The sequence below is a fragment of the Choloepus didactylus genome, chromosome 6, assembly GCF_015220235.1.
Source record: "Choloepus didactylus isolate mChoDid1 chromosome 6, mChoDid1.pri, whole genome shotgun sequence".
In the NCBI taxonomy this organism is placed as follows: Eukaryota; Metazoa; Chordata; class Mammalia; order Pilosa; family Megalonychidae; genus Choloepus; species Choloepus didactylus.
In genome coordinates this window covers 145,199,392-145,223,459 of record NC_051312.1, presented here as the reverse complement: position 1 = coordinate 145,223,459, position 24,068 = coordinate 145,199,392, and the positions used below count along the sequence as shown (strand labels likewise).

General features: G+C 39.7%; 1 protein-coding gene across 3 annotated transcripts in view; it reads left to right on the top strand.

Annotated features, from left to right (window-relative positions):
- FEZ1 (fasciculation and elongation protein zeta 1) overlaps positions 1-24,068 on the top strand; it is a 46,450-nt gene that overhangs the window by 581 nt on the left and 21,801 nt on the right. For 2 of the 3 annotated variants that reach the window (XM_037841884.1, XM_037841882.1), the window contains exons 2-3: positions 5,965-6,320; positions 12,494-12,593. In XM_037841884.1, the coding sequence (XP_037697812.1) occupies positions 6,010-6,320; positions 12,494-12,593 (411 nt within the window). In that variant the 5' untranslated portion in view covers positions 5,965-6,009. Of the gene's footprint in view, positions 1-128; positions 255-5,964; positions 6,321-12,493; positions 12,594-24,068 lie in introns of those variants that run through there. The other variant, XM_037841883.1, reaches the window with a different exon arrangement.

The window sequence follows — 24,068 nt, the reverse complement described above, 5'->3', positions numbered from 1 at the left end:
GGAGGCAGGGAGCACTGCCCGCTGCTGGCATGCTGTTGGAGCTGTGGATCGGTGGCTCCTCTCAGGACCGTTATCTGGTCCGGCTACCTCTAAACACCCCAGGCTCGTCTTTGCCCCTAAGAACCTGACCCCACCCGCCCGTGCCCCTCGCCGGGGTGCCGAGCCTTTCCCCAGGAGCGTGCATTCCTGCAGAGTCAGAACCGCTGGCAGCTGCGGCAGACGCTGGGGGAGCGATTGTTTGACAACAGAAGCAGGTTGGAGAAAGGACAGTGTGGCGGGGGAAGGGGAAGGGGGCGCTGCCGTCCTGTGGACCCGGCGCCTCTGGAGCTGGGGGGCCAACGCTTGACCGAGCCCTGCGAGGTTTCATCACATAGTCCCCTTTCTTCCCTCTTGCCTGTCCCTACCCTCTTCCCCGCTGGACACTTCTGGCCCCCCTCCCACTCCTGTGTCCGGCCTTGGTTACTAAAAGGGCAGTCGAGTAGAGTGCGGCCTGCACCCGACAAGCCCAGCTTCCTTGGAGCCTCAGCCATTGTGCTGACTGCTTGAAAGAGCCTTTCTTTAGCCTAATAGGCCAGAGAGAGGAGGGGGGATCTGACAGGGAGGTGAAAGGAGCCGCCGTGGGGGAAGGGGCGTTGGAGAAGGGAGAGCAAGAACCAGGAAAGAGGTGCTGACTTATATGCAACGAAATACCCCCTTTTTGTCTAAATGCGAAGCTGTCATAAGTATGTACAGTGGGTTTTGCAGAGGAGCAGTGGGAAATCTGAAGGTGGATCAGTGGAGGGCAGGTTTTAGGGAGAAAACCGAGGTTGATATGGGGTGGGCATAGATAGCATCAGTTGATTTCTGGGGCAAATAATGGGAAGAAGGGGAGCTGGAATGGGGTTTCTGGGAAGGTGTGGAGGCCAGGCAGGGGAGGCATGGTGAAATCACTCCTGCTCGGCTCTGCTCTGCTCCACTCTGCTCAGCTCAGCAAAGCGGGGCTGGTGATTTGTACTGCAGCCCCAAGCTGCAGCTAGCGCCTCTTTATGCTGCATGGAGAGGTTTTCCTGTTTCCCACTGGCTCTCTGTTAACCTCCGCGTGTGTCTTTTCTTTTCCAAATTACACCCTCTATTGGGTGTCCAAATAAACGGACCAGATTCTAGGACATGATCAAACTATAGTCCTGCACTCTGTTTTTAAGACCAGAGGAAAAGAAAAAGATGACTTTTCCATGGTTCCCTCTTTCTGTCTTTTTTGTGTGAGCTTATTTATTTTTTAATCGATTTTGGAAGAATAGAGAAAGAGGATGATCTGTCATTCGCATTAACCCTAGCTTTTAAGGGGAGGAGTCTTGTTAGGTGGGTTGGGGCAAGGATGGAAGAGTGGGAGGTTGTTTCAGACATTTTAACTAGAGGACAAAGGCACCCCATCAAGAGAGAAGAGCAAAAGACAGTGGCAAAAGCAAGGCTCGGTTGGCAGGAAGGAAGGGCTGCTAGCTGCAACCGGGAGACCTCTCCTTGAGCCTGTGGCAGGGTTATGCAGAACTCTTGGCTCTCATCTCCTCTGTTTCAGCCTGGGATCTTTCTGCAAATGGTAGATTCAGTTTGGGTGTTGGGTGACTTCAGATTCCCAACATCTGAAGCTACCCCTCCAGCAGATCATTTTCCCAGCACTTCTTGGCCCCTGGGTGGTGAGTTGAGGAAAATAATCAGGCTACGTTGTGGACCATGTTTCTGGACTCTAGAGCTGTGGTATTCGTTTCTTCTTCTATAATCTTCTACGTGAATCCATTTTTCTGGAGCCTGAGAATACATACTGTCTGCAGAAACTTCCTGTTGCCAATCTCAGAATTCCATCTTAGTCCTAGACTCTAGTTGGATTGGCCTCTAGCAGATGGTGAATGGTATAGACGGATCCATTTCAAACCAGGATCCCCACTGGTATCACTTTCTCATTCCAGCACTCCCTGCCTCCACCCTCCCTCTAGGCTCACCTATCTCACCTCCCACTCCCTGCAGCGAGGAGTACAAAAGTAATGGAAGTTTAAATACCTGGAGTATGAACTGGTTAGCTTTCTTGTCTCTCTGGAGGGGGACCAGTGATCAGTGATCCAAGAGGCTTTGGTCAATGAACTGAAAAGAGCAGGATTGCCTTAGTAAAAAAGACGCTAAACTTCATTCAGGAATAGTTATCTCATTTGGCAAGCAATTTGAAATGTTGCGTATAGAATATGATGGCAGAGATGATGGAAGTTTTCTTTTACCTGGAACATTGGAACATTAACCCATAGTCCCTTCTAAGATAACCCCATTTTCCTACAATTGCTAGCATTTACTGGACACTTTCTATATTCACACATTGTGCTTAGCACTTCAAAGATTAATTTCACTAGGTCCACAAAATAACCTTTCAGGTTACTACTGTTTCAAACCCTATTTTACAGATGGGGAAACCGAGGCACAGAGTGGTTAATCATTTCTCAGAGTGATAGGACAAGGATGGAAACCCTGGAGTCCAGTCTGCATCCATCACAGAACACTGCCAGAACCCACTCAAATCCCTCGTCCGTAAAATCTTCCCTACTATCTACTGCACTCTACAATCTTTCTAAACTCACCTTTCTGGTGTTCAGGGATTCTTAATCTTAGTTGCTCCATTGTGCCTTTTGTACCATTTGTGTCCTTTGGGAATGTGTAGGAGCCTATGGATTCCCTCTCAGAGTAATGCTCTTAAATACAGAAGCTTACAATGGAAACCAGTTTCATGGAATGTAGAAGTTTCAAGGACTCCTTAGGGTCTGTGGCCCCCAGGTGAATGCCCCTGATGGGCAAGGATTGTGTATTGCTGTGGAGCTGTGTTGTTCAATATGGTAGCCACTGGCCACGTGTGGCTACTGGACCCTTGAAATGTGACAAGTCCAAATGGAGATGTACTTTAAGTGTCAAATACATGCTGCATTTCGAAGACTTATCTAAAAAAAGAGAGAATGAAAATGTCTCATTAATATTTTAAAATGTGGACTTGAAATAGTAATACTTGGATATATTGGATTAAATAAAATATATTATCAAAATTGAAATTATTAAATAGGTGATTAAAATTAACTCCTCAAAGTGTTGGCTCTAAACCAACAGCTTCATTTTAACAAATGAGGGAATTGGAACCCACAGTAACATATCACCCCACCAGATTTTGGCAAGTCTGCTGGCTCTGAGCCTGTGTTCTTTCCAGGATATTGTACTATTTTATATCTTTTTGTGTTCCAAGGGACTATCATGTTGCCTTTCTAAACTGTAAATGCTCAGAATATGGTTTTTTTTAATTAGTGAAATTGTGGGTTTACAAAACATAAAATCCTGCATAAAATACAGGATTCCCATACACCGTCCCACTCCCAATACCTTGCATTGCTGTGGAACATTAGTTAGAATTGATGATAGCTTTTAAAAAAATAATCGTACTATTTTTTTAACAGTATTGCCTTTGTTACCATTGAAGAGAGATTACTAAAATCATACTATTATCTATCAACCATAACTTACATTAGATCTATATTTTTCCCATATACTACACTATTATCAACACCTTGTATTAGTATTGTACATTTGTTATAATTCATGGAAGAACATTCTTACTTGTTCTGTTAACTATAGTCCATCATCTACAGTAGGGTTCACTGTGTTGTACAGTCCTATGTTTTATCTTTTAATTTTTATTCTAGTAATATATACATCCTAAAGCTTCCCCTTCTAACCACATTCCCCTCCATAGTTCAGTTGATTATACTCACAGCAATGTGCTACCCTCACCACCACCCATTTCTAGCCCCTAGCATCAGCCTAAATAGAAATCCTGTACAAGCTAAGCATCAACTCCCCATTCTCTAGCCCTAATCTATCTCCCGGTAACCTGTATGTTTTGATGGTGATGGAGCTGACTAAATTCCAGTAAAATCCCAATAAGAACTATCCCAGCCCTCCTTTGGTGTGCCCTTTGCTTTGCTTATTTCCAGTTTTAGTTTTGTAGGGGGAGATGGAGAACAGGCAAATTAGGGCAAAACCCATGGTTGTTGCCATCTGTTTGGTTCTCCCAAGACAGTAATTCCAATTTAAGCATCCAAATGGATCAATAGCCAAGCCGACAGGAGAGAAGAGTTTGGTTGCCTTTCTGTGTTATGGGGAAGAAAGTTGAGTATGTAGAGAAGGGTGTGGTGGATGACAATGCTTGTGCTGCCTGAAATTTGAAAATGGGAAGCTGTATGTAGGGGACAGAAGATCATTTCTCAATCAGCACATGTTCGATTGCTTGACTAGCTGCAGGGCAGTGTGCTAGGAACTAGGGTGGATATCCAGAGTACGTCTGTGCCCTCAAGTAATTTAAATTAAAGTGGGGAGGGACCTGGATGTGCAATTCGATGGATAAATCACAGTTGAAGACAATCTGTGAATAAATAGGGCCCAAGGAGGCAAAAGGCTCCAAGAACTGTTGGGAAATGAAGGGAAACCTGAGTAAGCAGCCTTCCAAGACGGGAGCCTGGGATGGTTATGGGGTCTGGCTCTGGAGTGCGTGGATAGTTTAGTTTGTCTCTTACAGGATTATAGGCAATCATTTAGTTTACTTCTCTGTTCTCATGTGTATCCTCTGTGTCTGGGAAAAACTCAGGTGCCTGTTGAAGAATCTCTTTGGTAGTTTTCAAGTGACAGGAATAGCAGTATCGATGTCTATGAACCCTTATCCAAAACTCTGGGGGCCAGGCTTGTTTTGGAATTCAGATTATTTTGAAATTTGGGAAGTTAAAATAGAGTGCATAGTCTGCAGGTCAACCCCTGGGGGCTGGGGCAGCAATCCTTATAATTAAAAAAATTAATATTTTCTGTAGCAAAACACACTAAGTGGGATAAATATCCATATTCATGTAGCTCAGGGTTAGTTTCCAAATGGGTTTAGGTCAGGTCAGATTATGCTGCCAAATAAGGCATGGAGACTGGTTTTCAGAAATTTTTTGGATTTTGGAATTATGGTTAGGGATGTAGACCTGTGGTAATAATTATTATTATTATTGTAATAATAGATAACGTATATTGAGTATTTACTATCTGCCAGGCAGTGTCTAAGCGCTTTGCCTGTGTTTCTCCTTGAACCCTCAAAACATTTTTTTAGGTAGGTCCTGCTATTGTTTCTATCGTGAGAAGAGTAAGGGGAGCACAGGAGAAGTTAAGTAACTTGTCTAAGGTCACAATTGGTAAGGGACAGAAAAGGATTCAAACATAGACTTCCTGGCTCGAGGAGCTGCATGCTTAACCACTTTGCTTTGGTTTTTGGAGCCAGGAATTGCAAGCAGGTGTGCCTCTGACATTTACTGTATTTTGGTTAGTACGATTAACACTGACAGATATTTGAACTCCTTATGTGCATATATCTTCATTTGCCAGGCAGCTGTGACAAATACCACACAATGGGTTGAATTAAACAACAGGAATTTATTTGCCTCACAATTTTGGAGGCTAGAAGGCTTGCTTCCTCCCAGAGTCGCTAGCATTCTGGGGCTGGCTTGCTGCAATCCTTGGGGTTCCTTGGCTGGCATCTCTGCCTCACATGGCGATGTCCTCTCTTTTCTCTTCTGGTTTCCACTGACTTTGGCTCCTCCACATGGCTTTCTCTTTATAAGGCCTCCAGTCATTGAATTCAGACCCACCCTCATTCAGATGGGCCACCCCTTAACTAAAAATGACGTCTTCAAAAGGTCCCATTTGCAATGGAATGTGGATTAAGATTAAGAACATGTGTTCTCTGGGTACGGAATTCAACAGACCACAGCATGGTCATGAGGAAGTGCGGAAGTGAGGGAGGCCAGGAAAGTGGAATTTTTATTGGAGGGACACAGAGTAATGGAATAAGTGATTGTGGATAATATTCCAGTGTGCTTCAGTAGAGCTGGCCCAGAAGCCGAGTCCAAACTCACATGACGGTGATTTCTCTTGCAGATAAGTGAACCCCGAGAGCTGCTGCTGCTCTGTCGCTGTGCCGGAATGGAGGCCCCACTGGTGAGTCTCGATGAAGAATTCGAGGACCTTCGTCCCTGCAGCTCGGAGGACCAGGAGGAGAAGCCGCGGGGTTTCTATGGCTCATCTCCCCCCCATCTAGAGGATCCCTCTCTCTCTGAGCTTGAGAATTTTTCTTCTGAAATAATCAGCTTCAAGTCCATGGAAGACCTCGTGAACGAGTTTGATGAGAAGCTCAATGTCTGCTTTCGGAACTACAATGCCAAGACCGAGAACCTAGCTCCTGTGAAGAACCAGTTGCAGATCCAAGAGGAGGAGGAGACGCTGCAGGACGAGGAGTAAGAAGCCTTAATTGCCCTCTCCTGCTCCAGACAGGAATCCTATAGCCGGGGGCTCCGTGACACGGAATTAGTTTCCATCTATATGTTTATGGCATATTACTTATATTTTGATGTTGTCAGTGGGCAGTGCCCAGGTAATTGCTGACATCCTTCTTTTTAGGTTCCTTTAGAATCACCTGCAGAAAGCTTTCTTAAATTGAATTAGAGGACGAAGGTTCTGTAGGAAATAGAAAGGGTTTCCTAGATACAGAATAGAATTTCAGGAGTGGGGTACATTTTGGGGTCTATCGTCAGCTTTCTTATGTCAGTGGTAGTCCACCCGGAGCAGAAAACAATTACCTGTGATGGAGGAAACCTGTCGGTGAACTAATTCGCTTCAAGAAACATGAAACTGTGAAAATCTCAAAATTGTTTGCAACCCCTCAGGCCATTGAAATGTTAAGATATGTCCAAATAAGAAAGCATAAATGCTGAATTGAGAACACAGGGAGTTACTTGGACAAAATAAAGATGCTAACCAGGTGAGGAGGCTTTGAAGTATGTAGATTCCCTGAGCTACTTACTAGCTGCCCTTTCGGGTAGTCAAGAAAAGGGATCTGAGAAAAGTATTGTTCAAGGAGAGACTAAAAAGAGAAAGGAGTATTTTGTTATACAAATTAAAGAAGGTGCTTTAGGCATTTAGAGAAAAGTGCATTTCCAGGAGAGAGAAAATATGCATCTCTACGATGCGTTCTTTAAGAATCACAAAGAAATGTCAAGTAGTTACTCATGGAAGTTTGGTTCCTCTTTTTATGGACTTGAATGGGAAGAGTTGCCCATAAATAAGTAGGCTAGGGAGGCATGTCCTAGGACTTTGAACCTGACCGTACATGGGAGATAGTTGCTTATTTGATGGCTACTAGGACTGTACTTCTGGAAAGACAGAAGTACAGAAGTGGCTGTCCATCTGCCATCTTATTCACTATTGTAACCCCTCCCTGCTGTCTAATACAGTGTTTACAGTGTAGTAAGGGATCAAACAGTATTTTTTTTAATGAAATACTGTATATTGGAGGAATTAGATGAGCAATAATCACCAGCCTTGCAGCCGCATATAATATACTTCCAGGCCCATACCATTTCCTTTTCTTTTAATTATGCCAGTCTGAAGTTTTGACCACAGAGAAACTTTCACTCTGAAGACCAAATGTTATAACTGTGGGCCATATGTTTCAATTCATTGTTAAGTTTCAGACATTGTTTTTTTAGACTCTGAGCCGGTTATAATTTGCTCCACTTCTCTAAGTCAAAAAAGAGTGGCTCTGGGGCTTTAATTGACTGAGTACTTTTTCACTCCAGTGCACCAGGCAATGATCTGAAAAACAAAGGCTATGCATTCTAATTTCCATATTCTCACTAAGTCGCTGTGTGACCTTGGGTGAGTCACTTATCTTGAGTTGACTGCGTGGGTCCTCATCTTTGAAACCTCCAGAGCTCAATCTTGATGAAGTGGAGCTAAGGACTTGCAAAGGACCTAATTTCTTACCTCAACCAGGCTGTGCTTGAAAAATGACATTTTAAGATGCATGCAATTCCTTTTGCTTCCAACAAATCATTTTTCTCCTATATAAACCCCCTTCTGCCTCATTGAGGATGAAGGCCCAGGGAAGCAGCTTTATTCCCTTCTAGCCCATTAGCAGAGGCCACTCAATGTTAATTACTGTCACGTGGGATTATTGGTCTTCTCCTTGATTTTTCTGAATTGCCTGCCTCATTGACTGCCTCAGTTAAGAGACCCAAGGTTAAATAGTTCCTTAGAGATAAAGCATGATTTGGGGACAGTGTCGGAGGGAGGAAGCTGGGAAGAGAGAAATTAACATTGCACTTTCTAGACATTCAGTGTATTATGCTTCATTACAACTTAAAATAAAAATAAGAATTAAATTGCACACTTTTTTCTATAGACAACTGTCTAAATGTTCCAATGGTAAAATGGTAAAAGGATAATTTAACATCTTACCTGGTTGCCATTTTCTGGAGCTCTAGTACTTTAAAATAAACTTGCACAAATTTAGTATTTAGAGGACTGTTTCATCCAAAAATGAATCGCAAGTGTTTGGGGTGGATCCTTAGAGATGGAGCTGAGTAATCTTAAAACAGAAGCAACAAAATACTTGCCAACTAACCTCCTTAAGTATAGCACAAAGCACGAAGCAAGTGGAGTGACTCCCATAATAGTTCTGATTTGTTAGTACTTGTTTGGAACTATTTGGCTAACAGGGAATTGGCCAAGATACCAACTTATCTCTGATTTGTCAGTGCCAGGCAGTAAAGGAAAGTCAGATTTGAATCTATATTCTCTGTTTCTGAATTCTGAAAATGTTCCAGAATCTCTTTTTTGCTATGTGTGATCACCCTTTTCCTTTACACTAAGAATAGGGCCTGGAGGCCTCTGAGGGGCCACTACAAATGGGAATGGACGGCCCCTCTCCCTCTTCCTGCTCCTTGAGATCCTTATAGACAGAGGAATGAAACATGTGGCTGTTTCTTGTTGTTAAGATAGAATTTGGGGCTTAAATATGATGTAAAAAATGAAGTCCACACAATATATAAACTGTCTCTAGTCAGGTGTAATTTTAAGTTGAAGACAAGTAAGTACCAAACAATCAGAGAGAGATGATGAATAACTGTGACTCTTAGGGAAGTTAATTCTGTTCTTGGAGGTTTAGCTCCCCTCTATAAGAGACAGAGAGAGTATTGATTCTATTTAAGCATTTGCAAGGATCTAAAAAGTCTTTCAAAGGCATTAATGTGCTCATAGTTCATAATTTCTAGATATTAAATGCAAAAGTGTACTTGTATAAATATACATCTAAGAGTGGACATTGGCAAGACAGAACACAAAGAGTTGTTGAGGGAAATGTAGAGACGCCAATTTGGAATGTTAACAGAAGCCCGTTATGCTGCTTACTGTGCGTGTCAGGAATGGGTACGCAGGGAGCTAGGTATATGTACATACACACACATCTCAGTCTCTTGATCATACGCCAGCTCCAGGCCCTGCATAACTTTCTACACTTTGTCTTGGCCCAGTCCACTCCCTTGGGTTTGCTCCTATTCTGACACCTTCCATCTCCCAATCCCCAGCCCTCTACAGAGAAAAACAGTTTAGTCAACTCTACAGGCACCTAAGCCAAAGCTATAAAATATGAACATGAGAAACCTTTCCTGTTATTATAGGGACCGAGTGAGCGAATTGAATCCCAGGGGTCATAGCAGTATGATGGTAGAAACTGAGGCAACTATTTAGACCTAGCTCTTTGATAAAAGATAGGTATAGATAGCTTGCAAAGCCTTCTTTCCCTACTTGGGAGTCAATAGCAGGATGCTTTTCGGGAAAGTGCAATTTTCCCATCCACCTCAGGGCACTTATCAAAGGGAATCCATCCACTCCCAAGAACACCGCTTACGATGGGGTAGATAGCTTCCCTGGGGAAAGGGCTTTCCCTCCTCTTCCTCACAGAAAGCTATGGGATTTTTTTCCCTCCCACCACAGCTGGTCCTTTTCCATCCCTGAGGCTGCCTGCCTTCCCTCCAGCCTTCCCTGGGCTGGAGACTGAGCTGGCCCCTGCCACTCCTCCTTTGGTAGATTGTTGAAAGCAGCATGTCCAGAATAATTAAGGCATGGGGTTTTCTTGCACAGCCAGTATCTTACCCATTGTTTTAGGTTGTAATTTGGAACTCGGTATATTATTCTGTGATGCCCATGCCAAGCATACAACTCTCGAGTGATTAGGAATTTGGGCTTTGTAGCTGTATTGCCTGGGTGCAAATCCCACTTCTGGTTAATTGTTTTTTCTAATCAGTGCCTACCTTGTAGAGTTGTGGAGGAATGAATGGATTAATCCACGTACAGTGTAGCTGGCACACTGTTTATGCTCTGGTTGTCGCTGTTAAATGTGCCCTGAATAAGTATGGGAAGGGTACGCGAGCAGTTACAAAAGGACAGCTGCCACTTTATCTTACAAAAGGCTGCTTCATAAGTCTCAAAGGATAAAAAGAAAGGAGAAATAAAACCTGGGCACAATATGCAAGAGAAGGAGGATGGTTTGAAATCCCCTGGAGATAAAGGTTTAGGGAATTGTCACTAAAAACCAAGAATTGGAAGAAGAAATCCAGAGTATATCAGGGGAAGGCTCAGGTGAGAGCAGTGGGCACTTCCTGAATGATCTGACAGTCTCCGGTTGTCCCCTTAAGGAGATAAACAGTCTTAAGGTCATTGGAAAGTTGGCGCAGTCCGTTTAAGGTTCCAGTTTCCTTCCTGCTTAGGAGAGGTACAAAAGGCCTATTTTGGGCTTTGCTGAATTCTCTTCTCTGAGTACCTCCCTCAGTGACACCTCTGAAGGTCAGTGTCTTGCATGGGTGTTTATTCTAGCCCTATGTAGTGCTTGGGCAATGGGGAGGAGGGGATTGGGACAGGGAGTGCAGAGAGCTGGGGTTTAGAGTTGTTGGAGGTCATTGCAGAGAATGTAAAGCAGAAGGTAAGGAGGAATCTCCCCTGACCTTTCCAATGACAGTGGTGCCTTGGAGTTTTGTCTTAGAGGCAGTATAAATCATATTTAGCCCTTGGCTTCAGAATGCACATGAAACTTGGATTCAGAATTAGCCTGGATTGAGGCTAATAGTGCCTGATGGAGATGGTTTAAGAAGCAGGTTCTGAAATCCTGCTAAAAAATGTCTAGTGAGCACTTGATGAATTCTGTCAAAGTGCTTTCATACAATGGTAGGAAAATAAAAAATAAATGCCATTAAATTTTATTATTGTTTTTTGGTTCCATTTATTTGTTTCATCACCAATTGTATGCAGTGTGCCCCAGGAAAATCTCTTTGCTTATATACCTGTATATCATATATCATTCCTGATTTAGAGTGTTAGCAGCATTCCCCTTTTCCCACCCCCTACCCTCTTATTCTATGTATCTGATTTCAACACTCTGGGGTTTATTTTTATTTTTGCATATATCTTTTTGACAACTTTGAACATACTTTGATTTGAATTGGATCCATATGTACACGTTTGCTTATTTTTACATGGCTATTTTCCTGTATTATATCTAAACAAAATATACCTCCTTATATTTTGTTCTCATAGATATCCATCAGGTGTTTGACGCACTTAAGCACCCAAAGGAGACCGCACAGAGCCCTCTTTTATCATGATGTAGCAGTAACTCAGTTGCCGCTGGCTTTTAAGGATGGCATTGTTTTAGGAGCTACATTTATTGATTTCCATTAACCTCTTGGTGTTGATTAATTCATGCATTTTCCTGATGTGTGCATGTTTGTGACTTCAAAGTTTTCCCCATCATCCCCCTTGCCCCCCAAAGCAGCCTTTCTGAAATAAGTGAGTTAAGTGGTAAGAATTGAAAAACCTTTCTTACAATGCCCATATTAGAATTTTAAAAAGAAATGTCATAAAGGGAGCCCCATTCTCTCCCATGAGGACTCATTGTGTAGACAAGGTGCATTCACTGACCGATCTCCTATCTTTTTGCCTTGGTGTGTTCATGAGGGTGACATTGACACACTGAGTCTGTGCCTTGCTGGAGGGCAGGCTTGTGCCACTGCGGGCTTGCTTGTGCAAATATTTTGGGTAATAAGTAAACAGTAAGGCATTGGCATTCTCCTCTTCCCCACATTACTTGCCAAGGAGTTCATTCCTGATGAGACTGCATATAAACCAGATGATGATCCTGATCTTTCAGGATCAACCAGCCAGAAAATCTCCCCAGATCTTCTCTCTCAGCTCTCCTCTGCTGTAGGAAAGGAAACACCTGCATACTTCTTAGGTTCCCAGGACATAAACTCTTTAGTTGAAGGGCATTTATTTCCAGGGCCAGTGGTGGTTTGATTGCAGACTCCGCCATTTGTGTCTGGTGATGGGAAATACCTCTTCCCCCAGGCAGACACGTTCACCCTGAAGCCCCCGGCCGGCCTTCATGCCCTGGGATCCTTCTTCCCAGGTATTACCTCTTGTTCAGTGTTTGAGCTGCTTTGCCCCTGCCTGCTGGAAGGCAGATGATCTCAGCCTGGCACACACAGCGGCTTCTCTCCTCCTTGGCCCAGCTCTTCCTCCCTCCATGCGGGGCCGGCCGCAGATGTGTGCTAATGAGAGCCTCTCTTTGTTGCAGGGTGTGGGACGCTCTGACAGACAATTACATCCCTTCACTCTCGGCAGACTGGAGGAACCCAAACATGGAGGGTCTGAATGGCAACAGCTCTGACAATGAGGTACCTCTTGGGGCCCCCAATTTGATAGCGCTTGAGAAGATGTCCCTTCCAGTTAGAAAATCATTCAGTAAGTCAACAGTCTTCCACAGTATGTCACCAAGTTCTGCAGTGGCTCAGAATCATTGCTGGGAAGGGAGATGTCATGGAAGAGGGTGAAAAATAAGGTGAGGGGGCATAGTATATATACACAAGGCGACTGGAATGGTTCCTTGTAAGGAGTACTGACACCGGCAACTTCTGTTGTCCATCTGCACACTGCAATGTGCAAAAAATCAGGTAGTCTGAAGTAAGAGGAAGGGAACAACTAACATAGGCTCCTTTTATGTTCAAATGATGATCATCGCTCACAATACGGTTTTTAAAAATCAGATTTTCCCGTTTAAAGTGAACAGGTCAGCCCACTAAAAACAGCGCTGAGGGCAACTGGTGATGAACCTCGTGGCAGGTGCAGAAACTGGCTGACATTAGCAAGGAGAGGGCCCAGACATTAGCAAGGAGAGGGAATTCTGGCTGAAATTCAGCCAGTGGGATGTTATGTGGCTAGACCAGAGTCAAACTCTGGTTACTGATACCAAAGAAGAAAGTAGCCTAAGAGCTCCTGAAAAATCGAGAATACTTATTTTGAGTTGATTTGCAGAGGTTTTAAGGGAGGGACCTTTCGGAAGATCCGAATCGCCCCTCCTAGCTGAATCTGCAGATAGAAAAGTAAAATTGCTGAATGTCTCTGTCCAAGTTAAAAGCCTATTTCCACCTTGCTTGTTTTTCTAGTTTCAGCTATGAAGGAAATTTGACAGGTTCTTATCAGAAAGGGCTGTCACAGCCCCTGTGGGCTCAGCAAAGGAGGGAAGGAGTTGGATCTAATCTTCGTAAGTTCTCCAGAATTGAGTCCAAGTAAAAGAGCAAGAAACAGATTCCCAGATTCCCCTTACCAGGCAATATTTCTGCAGATTATTTTCCAAAATAGCATAGCAAAGAGATCAGCAGTTGGCTGACTTGATGAAAAGGTGGCACTATGTCCTGCTCGGGTAGCATGGTGACTCAGAGAAGAACAGATTTCCTACAAGCCTACTCAGCACAGATGCAGGAGGCTGTGCCTCAGATCCTGTTTTGAACTCCCAATTGCTCATTTTCTCTTGCATGCTTTGTATGCATGGTGTCGAGTACTTTCCCAAAATGCGAAGGAGAAGGCAGCAACATGCAGTAAATCCAGTTACTGAAATTAAATCAGGTCCATCATGGCACAAAAGGCAGATTTGGTTTTATCTCTTTTGCCACCTTTCCATCTCATTTTGTGGATTAAGCCAAAAGATATATAAAGAGCCTGCCCTTCAAAAGGACTCCAATTTATCCTCATTTGCAGATTTCACTCAAGAGGGCTAATATTTCAGGGAGCATTGAATGACCCTGAGAGAGATGATCTCGAGTCTGCTCCTTGTGGAATTTCTTCCATCGAACCCATGGGTAAAGGACACGGTAGCAAAAATGGATGGATTAAGGCTGTCTTTTTTCATCCTCCTTTATTATCTGGATTCATTACAGTAGACGCTCTTTGAGTTGACCTCAGCTTAAATGACTTGCTAGATTAACCAGTGCTCTGGGTTCCTGCTGTAAAACATGCCAGCTGCATGCCTGTGGCTTTTCTCTAGCAAGCCCTCATACCTCATTTTCCACTTAAGTGGTACACTGCTAAAATACTTATTCCTAAACCTGTTTCTGCTTGTCCTTGTGATTGTAGTTAAGTAATTTAATGAACTATTATAGAAACTGTCAGTCTGTCACTGAAAAAAGTCATTTTTGCTTTTTTAAAAATCATAGCAACACAGGTACATAGTTCAAAAGTCAAATAATACTTTAAAAATGAAACTTAACTTATACGTGTAAGCCTTAAAGCAATAAAAACAGCAGGCCCCTGCCTTGTCTTTCCCTACTCATGAGAGGCAACCACTTTTAATTCTTCTAGTGGTTTCTTCTGGCATGGATCTCTGATATTCTAAATAACACATATATGTTGCTATTTCTTTGATTTTTTTAAACGATCAGTTTGGGCTATTCTCAACTTCATATTATGGAAGATGAAAATTTAATTCTTCTATACCATCCCCAACACTCACACTTAACCCTTTCCCATTCTTATATAGCCTGGTCACCAACTTACAGTTAGATCAAATTAGGTATATACATTATTATAACCATGTAAATACTATTTCTAGCTGAACTGTGTTGCAGCCTGTTCTAGTTTGCTAATGCTGCTGGAATGCAAAACACCAGAAATGGATTGGCTTTTATAAAGGGGGTTTATTTGGTTACACAGTTACAGTCTTAAGGCCATAAAGTGTCCAAGGTAATGTGTCAATAATCAGGTACCTTCACTGGAGGACGGCCAATGGTGTCCGGCAAACTTCTGTTACTTGGAAGGCACATGGCTGGCATGTGCTCCAAGTTCTGGTTTCAAAATGTCTTTCTCCCAGGACATTCCTCTCTAGGCCACAGCTCCTCTTCACAATGTCACTCTCAGTTGCTCTTGGGGTGTTTATCCTCTCTTAGTTTCTCTGGAACAAGAGTCTGCTTTCAATGGCCATTTTCAAACTGTCTCTCATCTGCAGCTACTCTCTCAGCTTCCGTGCATTCTTCAAAGTGTCCCTCTTGGCTGTAGCAAGCTTGCTTCTTCTGTCTGAGCTTATATAGTGCTCCAGTAATTTAATTCAGACCCACCCTGAATGGGCGGGGCAACACCTCCATGGAAATTATCCAACCAAAGGAATTGTCCACAGTTGATTGAATCACATCTCTATGGAAACACCCAAAGGATTCCAAAATGTAATCATCACTGATATATCTGCCCACACAAGATTGCATCAAAGATAATGGCATTTTGGGGGACATAATACATCGAACTGGCACACAGCCTCTAAGAATATTTACTTTCTTATACAACTTTTTTTAAACCTGCAGTTTACCTTGTTTTCCCATTTGTTTATTTTCCTGTATACCTATACCCTAAGCTCTTTGATTGAACTGTGAATCTCACAATATGTTATTCTACCAGTTGAATTTTTTTTTTTCCTTGAAAACATCCACATTCATGCCCTCCACCTTTCTGCAATAAACTGGTCTGGTCGAACACTAGTGCTGCTCAGCTGTTGTCCTGGGAATTGCCTTCCTCTTCATCCAGGAATTCTTTTCGCCTCGTTCTTCTATCCTCTAGTTCCCAGATTTTTAGCTTTCTGGGTTTATTTCCTTTTTTGGCAAAATACAACTTTCAGCTGATTCTTGAGAAAGGTACAGAGGAATATGTTATTCAAATCCCAGAATATCTGAGAATGTCTTTATTCACCTGTCATATACATGATTGAGCATTTGACTTGATAGATACCTATTCTAGTTCGCAGAATTTTTTTTACTCAGAGTTTTGAAGACGTTATTCTTCTGTCTTCTAGCTTCCAGTTGTATCAGGAAACCTAAAAGTCATTCTGATTCCCAGTCCATTGTATGTGACTCTCTCTTTTTGTTTTTAAATGCACTTTTATTGAGCTATATTCACATACCATACATACTCTACACTCACCTAAAGTGTACAATCAGTTGCCCACAGCACCATCATATAGTTGTGCATTCATCATCACAATCATTTTTGAACATTTTGATTACTCCAAAAAAAAAGAGTAAAAATAAAAGTAAACAAAAGCACCCCAAACATCCCATACCCCAATACACTACAGTTATTCATTTGCTTTTTGTCCCCATTTTTGTACTCATCTGTCCATGTACTGAATAAAGCAAGTGTGAGCCAGAAGGTTTTCACAGTCACATTATATAAGCTATAGTTATACAATTGTCTATAAGAGTCAAGGCTACTGTATTGCAGTTCAACAGTTTCAGGTATTTCTGTCTAGTTATTCTAATACACTAAAAACTAAAAAGGGATATCTATATAATGCATAAGAATAACCTCCAGAATGACCTCTCGACTCCATTTGAAATGTCTCAGCCACTGAGACTTTATTTTGTTTCATTTCTCTTCCCCATTTTGGTCAAGAAGGCTTTCTCAATCCCAAGATGCCAGGTCTGGGCTTATCCAGGCAGTCATGTCCCACGTCGCCAGGGATATTTACACCCCTGGGAGTCATGTCCCATGTAGGGGAGAGGGCAGCAAGTCTACCTGCCAAGTTGGCTGAGACAGAGAAGCCACATTCCTCAGGTAGGAAGTTTAATATTTCCACATTTTCCCCCAGTCCTTCAAGGGAGCTTTGCAGATACTTTTTTATTCTCTACCCAAATTACTCTGGGATGTATCAGGGCTTCAAACCTATACAAACCAACCAAACTTCATTCCTTTTCAACGTTCCATGTAATTATGGTGTTTGAGTAAACTGAACATACAAGTTAAGTCATAGTGTGGTTCAGAAAATATAGATTTTGCACCAAATAAACATCTCTTGCTTTGGTCTCACACAGAAGTTTAAGTTTTAAAGCACAGTATGTGACAGTCTTTTGGTTCTCTCTAGAAACTTTTAGGGCTGTCTGTTTTTCTTTCTGATTTGAGATTTTACAATAATGTGCGTTATTGTGAACTTTTCTTTTTTTTTCACTCATTGTGCATTATGCTCAAGAAACTTGGAAGCTCACGTCCTTTACACTATGCCATGTTTTTTTTTTTTTGCCATGTTTTCTTTATCATTTTTCTGAATATTCATTCCTTCCATTTTCTGCATCTATTGAGATGATTATATAGTTTCTGTCCTTTATTACAGTAACATGTTTCAAATATTAAAATATTAAACCAATCTTGTATTCTTGAGAGAAACCCAACTTGGTCACTATGTATTATTATTTTTTTATTTTTATTGTTTGGTTTTCTTATTTTTTTCACTGCTTTGTTAAAGGTCATTTGGCATACAATAAACTGTATGTGTTAAAATTTGCAATTTGGTAAGTTTTGACATATATATACATCTGTGAAATCATTACCACAAATAAGATGTTGAACATGTTCATTATCCCCAAAAGTTTCTTCGTGCCTCTTTGGAATCCCTCCCCCCACCCTTTGCTCTGATCCCCCCATCTCTGAGCAACCACTGATCTGCTTTCTGTCACTATAGATTAGTTTGCATTTTCTAGAATTTTGCATAAAGGGAATCATGCAGTATATACCCTTTTATTGTCTGGTTTTTAAAATCAGCACAATTATTTTGCAATTTGTCTACTTTGCATTTGTCAATAGTTCATTCCTTTTGGTTGCATAATCATAACTTATTCATTCACCTATTGATGGACATTTGAGTTGTTTCTACTTTGGGGGTATTATGAATAAAGCTCCTCTGAATATTCATGTAAAAGTCTTTCTGTGACAAATGCTTCCATTTCTCTTGCGTAAAACCTTTGAGTGGAATGGCTGGATCATACAGTAGGTGTATATTTAACTTTTTAAGGAAACTGCCAACTGTTTTCCAATTTGAGAGCTCCGATTGTTCCACATCCTAACCAACACTTGGTATGGTCAGTCTTTTTAATTTTAGACATTCTAAAATTATAATAGTTTTTCATTTTGCTCTTAATTTGCATTTCCCTAATGACTAATGATGTTGAGCATCTTTTCATGTGCTTATTTGCAATTTGTATATCTTTTTTGGTGAAGAGTCCATTCAAATTGCCCATTTTGGTGGTCTGTGGTCTTATTATTGAGTTGTAAGGGTTCTTTATATATTCTAGATATAAATTCTTTGTCAGAAATTTGTTTTGCAAGTATTTTGTTCTAGTTTGTGTCTTGCCTTTTAATTTTCTTAACATTATCTTTTGAACAGCAAATGTTTTTATATTTCATGATGTCCAATTTATTGGTTCTTTTCTTTTTATAGATTGTCCCTTTGGCATTATATTTAAGAAATCTTTGTCAAACCCAAGATTACAAAGATTTTCTCTTGAGTCTTCTTCAAGAAGTTTTATAGTTTTAGCTCTTATATTTTAAGTTAGTTTTTGTATATGGTGAGGTTCATTTTTTTTGCATATGGCTATTCATTTGTCCCAGTACCATTCATTGAAAACTATCTCCTTAGCCATTAAGTTACAATTGGTACCTTTGTTGAAAATTAATTGACCACATATGTGTGAATCTGTTTCTGAATTCTCTATTCTGTTTCATTGATGTATTTGTCTATCTTTATGCCAATACTACACTATGTTAATTACTGTAGCTTTATACTAAGTCTTGAAATAAAGTAGTATAGGACCGCCAAATTTGTTTTTTATTTTCAAAGTTTTTTGGGCTACTCTAATATCCTTTTAAATTTTAGAATTAGCTGAAAATTTTCTACAAAAAGGCTAGCTGAGAATTAGATTATGATAGTGTTGAATCTATAGATCAGTTTACATATGGAGATCAATTTATTATATTGATGTGGTGAATTACATGAATTGATTTTCAAATATTCAATCTTACATTATTAAGGTACATCCCACTTAGTCATGATGTATCATCCTTTTTGTGTAATGTGAGATTTGATTTGCTAAGATTTTATTGAGGATTTTTACATCTATGTTCTTGAAGATTATTTTTCTGTAATTTTCTTGTAATGTCATAAAATGAGTTGGAAATTGTTTTCTCTTCCTATATTTCCTGAAAGAATTTGTGTTAGATTGTGTTATTATGTCTTCCTTGAATGTTTGACAGATTTCACTAGCTTGACCATTTGGGCCTGGAGTTTTCTCCATGGAAAGTTTTTGAACATGAATTCAATTTCTGTAATAGATATAGGGCTATTCAGGTTTTCTATTTCTTCTTGAGTCAGTTTTGGTAAGGTGTGTTTTTTAAGGAATTTGTTAATTTAATCTAAGTTGTTGAACATATTGACAAAGTTATTTATAATATTTTCTTATTCTTATAATGTCTGTAAGATCTGTAATGATGTTTCCTTTTTTATTCCTGACATTGCTCATTTGTGTCCACTATCTCCTAAACCCCACCCTCACCCTACACCTTCTCACTCTCCTGCTTTCTCTCTTCAATCTATATATGGTTTAATCACTTTTATTAATATTTCCAGAGAACCAGCTTTTCATTTCTTTGATTTTCTCTTATTTGTCTGATTTCTCGTTTGTTGATTTCTTCTCTTACTTTTATTATTTCCTTCCTTCTACTTAGCAGGGATTTAATTTGACCTTCAGCTTTTTAGCTACTTAAAGTGAAAGCTTTGATAATTTTTAAATATTTGTGTTTTTAATTTTTTAAAAATAACTAAAGTTATAAATTTTCCTCTAAGCACTAAATCTCAAAAGTTTTGATGTGGTGTGTCTTCATTATCATTCAGTTAAAAATATTTTCTAATTTCTCTTGTGATTTTTTTTCTTCCACCTATGAGTTATTTAGGAGTGTGTTGCTTAATTTCCAAATGTTTGGGAATTTTCCAGTGATCTTTTTGTTATTGATTTCTAAAGTAATTTTGTCAGAGAACATACCCTGTATGATTTCAGCCTTTTAAAATATATTGAGATTGACTTATGGCCCAGCATATCGTGTATCTTAATGAATGTACTAGGTGCCGTTGTAAAGAATATGTATCCTGCAATTGTTGGCTGTAGTGGTCTATCAATGTCAACTAGGTTACATTGGTTGGTAGTATTGTTGAATTCTTTTGTATCCTGATTGCTTTTTTTCTTGTCTGTTTGTTCTATCAATTACTGAAAGAGGAGTGGTGAAAGCTCCAGCTAATACTGTGGATTTGTCTGTTTCTTCCATTAGTTCTGTTAGTTTCGCTTTACATATTTTAAAGCTCTGTTATCAGGTGCGTACACTGATAATTGTTATGTCTTCCTGATGAATTGACCCTTTTATCATTGAGAAATGTCCGTCTTTATACCTGGTAATATTCCTCATCTTGAAATCTGCTTTGTCGGATATAGATTTAGCCACATTATCTTTCTTACATGTACTGTTTTTTCTTTCCATCCTTTTACACTCAATCTAACTGTGTCTTTATATTTAAAATATGTCTGTTGTAGATAGCTGTACGGGCATACCTGGAGATTTTGCAAGTTTGGTTCCAGACCACCACAATAAAGCAAATACAAAGTGAGACACATGAATTTTTTTGGTTTCCCAGAGTATATAAAAATTATCTTTACACTATGCTATAGTCTAATTAGTGTGCAATAGCATTATGTCTAAAAATACAAGGTACATACCTTAATTAACATGTGGCACAGAGACATGGCTGAGTACCTGCTGTTGGAAAAATGGTGCCAATAGACTTGCTCAAGGCAGGGTTGCCACAAACCTTTGATTTGTAAAAAAAGCAATATCTGCAAAGTGCAATAAAGTGATGCAATAAAGTGAGATGTTCCTGTAGTTGAGTCTTGCTTTTTATTCTGCTTGGCAATCAATGCATTTTAGTTCATTGTGTTTAGTTCATTTACATAGTGTTTAATTCATTAGCATTGAATGTTGTATGTATAGTTTACATTTAGATGTACTACTTTGCATTTCTGTTTATTCCATCTGTTTTTTTGTTGTTGTTGTTGTTGCTCAGTTTTACCTTCCTTGCCTTCTTTTGAGTTAACCAAATGTTTTTTTTAGTATTCCATTTTATTTCTTCTATTGGATTTTAAGCTATACCCATTTGTATTTTTTTAAGAGGTTTTTCTAGGGATTACAACAAACACTATTTAGTTCTCAGAGTCTGCTTAGAATCAGTATGTCACTTTATATAAAATGTAAAAACCTCACAACAGTATAAGGCCATTCTCCTCACCCTTTGTGCTGTTGTCATATATTTTACTTCAGTTTACATTATATGCCCCACAACAGTTATTTTTGCTGCAGACAATTATTTGCCCACATATTTATCATTTCTGGTGTTATTTATTCCTTCCTGTAGATCTGATTTTCTGCCATTTCCTTTCAGCCCAGAAAACTTTCAATACATTTCTTGTAGTACAGATCCGCAGGTGACAGATTCTCTTTAGCTCTCCCTTCTTTCAAGGACCACAGCCTCACACTGCCTGTTGTTCAGTGCCTGAAAACAATTTGCTCATAGGTTTTGTCCAGTTTTATAGCTGTTTATGGAAAGAGGGGTAAACTCATTACTAGTTATGCTCTCATGGCTGAAAGTGGCCATCTCTTTTGTTTTCTCTTTCTAAAATTCCTTTTATTCAGGTGTTGGCTTCTTAAACTGATCTCCTGATTTTCTTGTTTTTTTCCTCCCATTTTTATCTACTTATCATTTAGTTTTACTCTCCAGGAGATTTTCTCAACCTGATTTTCAACTCTTCTATTGAAATTTAAATGCTTGCTGTCATATTTTTATGTATTTATTTATTTTTGATCTATGTATTTATTATAAAGGTTGTAGGTTTACAGAAAAATCATGTATAAAATATAGATTTCCTATATACCTCCCCCCATTATTAACACCTTGCATTAGTGTGGTACCTTTGTTACAACTGATGAAAGCTAATAGTTGTCCTATTAGCTACAGTCCAGTTTCCAATAGTGTTCACTGTGTTGGACAGTCCTATCATTTTTTGCTATCATATGTTTAATTTCCAAGGGGGCTTTCTAGTTCTTTGATTAATTCTTATGAATAGGTCATAATTTCAAGGAAGCAATATTTTGTTATCCCTCTGAGGGCAGTAATAATAGTATTTTTGAAGGTTTTAATTTTTTTCCTGCTTTCTGCATTGTTTTTGATTTCTCTTTTCTTTATATTTGTTGTAGACCCCTACTGTCATGTGAGGGGCTGTCCTCCAATGTCTGGCAAGACTTGGGCATCTTTTCATATTTAAAAATGAGGCACTAGACACTGGTAGCCATGCCTGTGCCACTGGCGGACATGGCTCCAGCCTCACTGTGTGACACATGATGAGCTCAGCACTGAGTCTTAGCAAGAGTACGTAAAGGGAGAAAGTGACACTGTCACTTGTACTAAAATTTAGATTTGAATTTATCAGAGTGGTTCAGTAGTGCCACACTTGGGAGAAAATCCAATATGAAAATTCCAAACTTATAAAGTAAATGCGTTTCGGGGTCGTTTTTTGTTTATGATATATCACCAGGGCTGTAACCATATATTCTGAGCCAGTACTGCATTCAAGTATGAATTCAGTATTCACACAAATTTTCACATACACTCACTATCTATGACCTGATTTGAGGTCAGAGACATGAGATTATTTGAAGTTGTACCAACTGTCCATGTGACTCTACAGTTCACTTACAGGCCCTTAATTCCCAAACTATATAGTAAGAGCAATTGGCCTAAAGCCTCTTTTAACTCTAAAACTCTATGATTGTCTGATTTCTCTAAGATAAGTTCTCTGCTGCATCACAGGCATTAGAAGTTCAAAATTCCCTCATATGTCCCTTCAGAAAACCTCCTAATTTTTTAGCAGCCTGATTTAGATATAATGCATATACCATACAAATCACTCACATAGTTCAATAGTTTATAATATTCACAGATATGTACAACCATTACCATAGTCAATTTTTATCACCTCAAAAAGAAACTTCAAACTATGGTCTATAGTTAATAGTAAGATTTTAATTTTATTTCATCACAAGTAACAAATGTACCACACCAATGATAGGGGTCAATAATAGGAGGGGGATGAGGGATATGGGATGTCTGGGGTTTTTGTTTTTTTGTGTTTTTTTGGTGGTTGTTTTTTGGTTTTTGGTTTGGAGTAATGAAAATGTTCTAAAATTGATTGTGTGATGAATGCACAACTATGTGATGATACTGTGATTGATTGTATACTTTGGATGGATTGTGCAGTGTGTGAATGTATCTCAATAAAATTGCATTAAAAAAAAAAAAATGAGGCACTAGAAGGCTGAGCTCTTTCTATGGGGGCAAGACTTGTCTTCCTCTGGACCACACTATAGGGTGATAGAAAGGACCCAGTGATTTTTTTATTTTAATAAAAAAATTTTTTTTACACATACTAAGTTGCTTTTATTAATCCAGAGTGGCATGCTACAGTTACTGTATGGCATGAACATTTATTCATTATAAAAATGGCTTCCAAACCATTAAAAATGAAATTGGAATAAGAGCATAAAATGGAACATTAACATCACAACTGTTAGGAAACATTCACAGTATTCACAAAAAAAGTTATAGTTAGCATATTAATAAACCAGAGAAAAATTGGAGACAGTTTTACAGTTGCTTCGTGTCAACTACAATGGCACTGAATGAACAGGTTTCAGCTTTATACAGCATTTTGCAACATCAACGTGCCTCGGTTTGTTTGTTTTTTTAAATTTTTAAAGTTCGCTACCTGCTTGTATATGATGCAGGCACATCAAAGTAGCAGCTGGTTTTTCCTTTAAGAGTAATCTAATATACAGAATTTTGGCCCTTAAGGGTTTATACCTCTTCATTTAAAATGCTTTCTAGACTATCTGCTACCAAACACATCTTGTTATAAGTGACATTAAGACTAACTACAAATTTTCCTATGTAACATCACAGCAAA